Source organism: Anopheles funestus, chromosome 2RL (genome assembly GCF_943734845.2).
Source record: "Anopheles funestus chromosome 2RL, idAnoFuneDA-416_04, whole genome shotgun sequence".
Classification (NCBI taxonomy): domain Eukaryota; kingdom Metazoa; phylum Arthropoda; class Insecta; order Diptera; family Culicidae; genus Anopheles; species Anopheles funestus.
Genome location: NC_064598.1, coordinates 42,828,027 through 42,833,086, shown reverse-complemented (window position 1 = coordinate 42,833,086; position 5,060 = coordinate 42,828,027). Strand labels below are relative to the sequence as shown.

Below are 5,060 nucleotides of genomic sequence, written 5' to 3'. Positions count from 1 at the left end.
CGCAAGCAGAAACCCGATCGTGCTTTCTTCTTTCTCCAACCTTTAACCATGATCGTGATCGTGAACAGCACCGGTACGGAAGGCCAATCGCCGCCTCGAACAACCCCTCCCCAGGCCAGCTTTCCTGCCTTCCGCTCCCCTTGGTGTAGGTGTCGAATGGGCAAAGTGAAAGAAAACTCAACGGTACAGCGGACGGAGTGCATGTCTCTATCTGTGCGTGCGTATGTGTCTGTGTGGATATGTGTTCGTCGGGTATCTCTCCCCCCAAACAACCGGCTGTATCCCCGTGGATGATCGTGATGATGGCGATGATGATGATGCGATCGGGCATCGCTCTTGCATCTCGCTCGGTACGTACCCGTGCGCTCGTTCGCACCCGCTTGGTGGCCATCGATCGGTCGCCCCGAACCACGAAGTGGCCAGTATCGGGGTCCAGGTCCCCGGTTATCGGTGCGCTGGCGAAAGAGAATAAAACCCGCGGCAGCATTGTCTTCCAGTCACAGTTCACCGGTTGCTTTCCGACAATTAACAGCCTAGCTAGGACTCATCCCAGGCCCGGCAGTGAAACCACAGTGCGTGTGTGTTTAGTGTTGCGAAGGAGCGGAATTTGCAAAAAGGACTTGCAGTGTGCTTGTGTGTTTGTGACAAACCGCAGTGTGATCGCAAGAATCAAACAGAACAGAAACGAAAACAGAAAAAGCAATGAAGCAGTTCTATGTGTTGTTCGCCGTCCTGGCCGTGGCCGTTGCCGCCCCACCCTCGGAAACCGATGGATTACTAACCTCCGCCCTGAAGTTCGTGCGGGACTGTGGCGAAAAGTCGATTGTGCTGTGCGCCAAGGTAAGCCGCCTGACCGTTTACGAATCGCACCCGTCTATGTATACCTTTGGTTGTTGGGTGCTGTTTTTGGTGGCATTACTCATACACGGGCTACAGATCGATAACGATCATCCGGTCAACTGTCAGGAGGCTTCTGTAGATTACAACAACGCGAAAGTTAAACTGAAAGCAACTAATCGAAAGTAGTGCACAGTGTTATCCAATGTTTAACGTATCGCAATTGAGAAGATGAACCCAATATGGAGAGCGACTTAAACAGTAGGGCAAAACAACACACTCAGGGAATATGTGAGCGACCGGGAAATCAGCACAACGAGTAAACGACGCAATGCAAGCAATCATCACCGAAACCGGCCCTCCGTCGGTCCGCATGCGATCACCGTTTCGTCCCGTTCATGATTTGTGTTACAATTATTATCACCTTCTGTACGGCTGCAGCTAAATGCTTGCAGAATGGGAATCCTCTTCTACCTCCTGCTGCTTCTGTTTTGTCGTTGTTGAGCCCGGCTCTGTTTGAAACCAGCGACAATCTTCCGGGTCGGGTATCCATGACTTCTATGGTCAACCCACATTCAGATCTTGGGAAAATCGGCCCAATACCTGTTCGTACAACAGACGTAATTTTGCAGACCGACCCACAGCCGGGAAGGAAAGACTTGGAAAACAGACTCATCAAGCGCTAATGTCGCTTTTAAAAAAATATCCCCCATCTATCCGATCTTGTCGCCGATTGCACACTAACCTATATATTTGTTCTCTTTCTTTCTTCCCGTTTGTACTTGACCAAATGGTATCATACGTCCATAAATTTCAACGCAACTTTCGTATCGCTTGATGATGTGATTAGGAGCGCGCACTAAGACTAGCTGACGGTGCCGAAGGCGATTTCGAGATCACCGACGGTATCAAGTTCGTCCAGACCGAAAAGAACACCCAGAAGGGCCGCTCTCTTAACGATATCTCCCTGCCCGCCGAGCCGGAAGCCCGCGAATCCGAGATCGATGGACTGCTCGTCGAACGTGCCGCCCGTTTCCTTGGAACCCACACCCTTCAGTTCCAGGTACCGAAGGAATCGATCGAGGACATGCAGCGCTCGCTGGATGAAGGTAAGCAACACACGCGCAGCTCATTGCACCAGCTGTTCCGGTGCACTATTACTTCCCCGATGAGATCGCAATCACAGCACCGGAAGATCATCCCTTGGAAGATGATCCAATATCAAATATGCGGCCATTAACGTTTTGCCGTATGGTTTCCTTTGGTGTCTATTTTCCTTACGCACAGCTCGTGGCAAGAAGAAGAAGGTCAAGAAGCTGCTCCTCCCTCTGCTCCTCCTCCTCAAGTTGAAGGCCGCCGCTCTGCTCCCGCTCGCCCTCGGTGCCCTCGCTCTGATCGCTTTCAAGGCTCTGATCGTCGGCAAGATTGCCCTCATCCTGTCCGCCATCATCGCACTCAAGAAGCTGTTCGACAAGAAGGGTGAACAGAGCTACGAGGTCGTTGCCCACCCGCACTACTCGCACTCGAGCTCGTACGACGATCATCACGGATACGCCCGTTCGATGGACGCCGCCCAAAACCTGGCCTACGGCGCTCACGCTCAGTAAGCTTGCCATATTGTAGCGAGAAGCCAGATACCCGGCCGCGGCCCGCCCAAAAGCCACCGCGTAACCGTCAACGTCAAAGTTTACCGTCACCGCAGAGGAGAGGACAAATGGGGGAAGGGTGAAAGGGCTGTTCCGACATCCGGGACATCTTTCAGCCGACCATTACCTCTCGATGCCCCCGGGGCAATTGTCCTGGTTAAAAGAAAACCCCCACCCAAAAACTAACAAAACAACAAAAGAACCTTCCCCCAATGCAACAAAATGCTAACCCATCCTTGCAGTATACAAGGGTGGTGCAGCATCTCAAACATACTCAAACCACTAGTGGCAGGAGATAGTTTAACAAGAGAGAGAGAATGATAAAGATAAAAGAGAGAGAAAAACCAACAGTGGGACAGATCGGGATAGACACGCGGTCACCGGGAAAGGTCGCGAGAACGAGCTTAGATTAATTTAATTTATTTGCAAAAAACAACCCCTCACTCGTTCTCCTTCCTTTGCCGTACGGCCGCGTGCATTCCGCACAAAACAGTAGAGACACAAGCACACATTCACCAACCCCGCAGTAGACAAAACGTTTATACAAAAACTTGCAGCCTTAGTACACAGATGAATGAAAAAAACGTATTTAAATTAATTTATTAACCGTCAGGATCCTTTCTTTTGTGTCGTAGCGTACACTACTGCGATCGGGAAAGAGATATTTATTGCGAGCTAACGATCCTTTCCTTTTTTTCTTCATTTTTTTGTTTGTTTGCTCCACTTTTTCACAATGCCCCGACCCGCCAATCTCTCTTCCAGTTGTTTTTTCCTTCCACAGCCCGCTGAAAGTATACCACCCCGCTGGCAGGTTTGCACGCTGAGAAGCGTTTGAAGCAGCCGTGTCGTTTTGTGGGGACCGGACCAATTTCTTCGGTTGGTGGTTTCAGTGATATGTGGGAATTTGGCCCTGAAAGTTTCATTTGCGAGTGACCTTAACCGACCTTGGTCGTCTTTCGATCGGTTAGCTACTCTTCACGATCGGTTCAATTCTTAAAGAAACGAGCGTCTCAATACTTCTTTTTCTCTAGCGCCTCCACTTAGCATTTCACCGTATCTGATCTCTTCACATCCTCAATCTATGTGCCCGTCTCGCACAGCCAAATAGCTCTTCTGTCCCAGTGCTGACCGCGCAAAGTGGCAAACGAGAGCATCCGATGATCGACAGAATCGATTGTGGAAGTAGGTCAGCTCAGTTGCCGGAGAGGAACCTCGGGCTTCAAAATCTTGGACTCGTGTGCGAGTGTGAGCTTTTGCTTGCCCAAGTCTTTTGCACCCAATTTTTGGCGCATTGGCTTTTGGTTTTTGTTTTTTTGTCAAACCGGTTCCCTTCCAATGGGAATCGTGACAAATAACGGTTTGTGCGAAATAAGAACTTCGCTCCCCGGAGAAGCTGCTGCTCGGCCTGCGAACTCGCTTATCCAGCAGTCGCACGTTACTAAAAAACGAAAAGTTTATATTAAACTAGCTACTTTTCACTTTCTTTGCACGCACAATGTGCGTGTACACATCTTTCCACTAATAATAGGCCGGGGGGATGTTTTCGTTTTTGAAAACCACCCCACTGCAAATATTCTACCTCTTTAGGAGGCGAACGAATGGAAATGATCGCTGGTAACCGTCACGATCACTGGTTCGTTCGCTCTATTTGTGCAAACATTTTCGCACCTCTGCTCTCTTAGCTTTTATTTGTTTTTACTAACTCTACTTCAAGCCATCTTAGGGCAGACCAGACGGGCGAGAAAACACTAGCAAGGAAGCGAAAGGGAAACAACAAATTCTAAAAAACAAACCTCACAGAAAAACACACACCCCAGAACAGGTACGATGCGTAAAGCGCTCAACACCCCGTGCGCCTGTTTAGGAAGGTTTACTACCAGAGGCTCGAAGGAAAGAACGTTTTGTAAGAATGATCTGTTCTGTTATTTATTGTTTAAATTATTGTAACTTTAATGCTTCCTTCTCTTTCGCTTCACGCCACGGCGTTTGGGCGTTGGGATGGGAAATCAATCCAAACAAAAATTTGACAGAAATGAAATAAAATGAATCGAAAAAAAAATAGAAAGCTGTCAAATGGGTTCCTTTTTTGGGGGGTGGGGAGAAGATGGCGTTGAGAAATGGACGAGCTTGAAGTCAATACTTTAATCCAATAAAACAAGGCTAATAAAACAACAACACACCGTTGGTGAGACCGTGGTGAGCGCATTTCGTGAGACTGTACTCCCTGCAAGAAGTTCGAGCGACAGAAAACCGGCTTTTGGGAAAGTGATCTTCAACGGTGTGGTGGGCCCATCCAGTCATCCAGTGCGGTCCTTAACCTTTTTGTACGTTCGCCTTTCGCTCCTTACTTTACCTTTCCCTCCCCCCTTCCCCTCCCCCTCCCCCGCCGACAGGTCTTCATGCCGGAAGGGAAAGTGCAATGTGTGTCAAGAAGCAGTACCGGGACAGCTTGGTTTAGCCGAGAAACCTTCGGGACCCTCCGGTACCAATATTCCCAAATGCCCACGTATTGCTTGAGATCGAAAGTGTTGTCTTTTGGCTTCTCCATCCGTTCCACACAATCCGTCGTCAGTAGCT

At 49.2% G+C, this 5,060-nt stretch overlaps 1 protein-coding gene across 1 annotated transcript; it reads left to right on the top strand.

The window, feature by feature from the left end:
- The first annotated feature begins 464 nt into the window (after positions 1–464).
- Positions 465–4,571, top strand: LOC125761310 (uncharacterized). Its single transcript, XM_049422306.1, has 3 exons — positions 465–840; positions 1,688–1,946; positions 2,125–4,571. The coding sequence occupies exons 1-3, from the start codon at positions 703–705 to the stop codon at positions 2,442–2,444; spliced, it is 717 nt and encodes a 238-aa protein (XP_049278263.1). The 5' UTR covers positions 465–702; the 3' UTR covers positions 2,445–4,571.
- The last annotated feature ends 489 nt before the right edge of the window (positions 4,572–5,060 follow it).

Coding starts and splice junctions, on each gene's coding strand:
- LOC125761310 (XM_049422306.1), top strand. CDS start 703: ATGAAGCAGTTCTATGTGTTGTTCGCCGTCCTGGCCGTGGCCGTTGCC. Junction 841..1,687: donor CGATTGTGCTGTGCGCCAAG/GTAAGCCGCCTG, acceptor TGATGTGATTAG/GAGCGCGCACTAAGACTAGC. Junction 1,947..2,124: donor GCAGCGCTCGCTGGATGAAG/GTAAGCAACACA, acceptor CCTTACGCACAG/CTCGTGGCAAGAAGAAGAAG.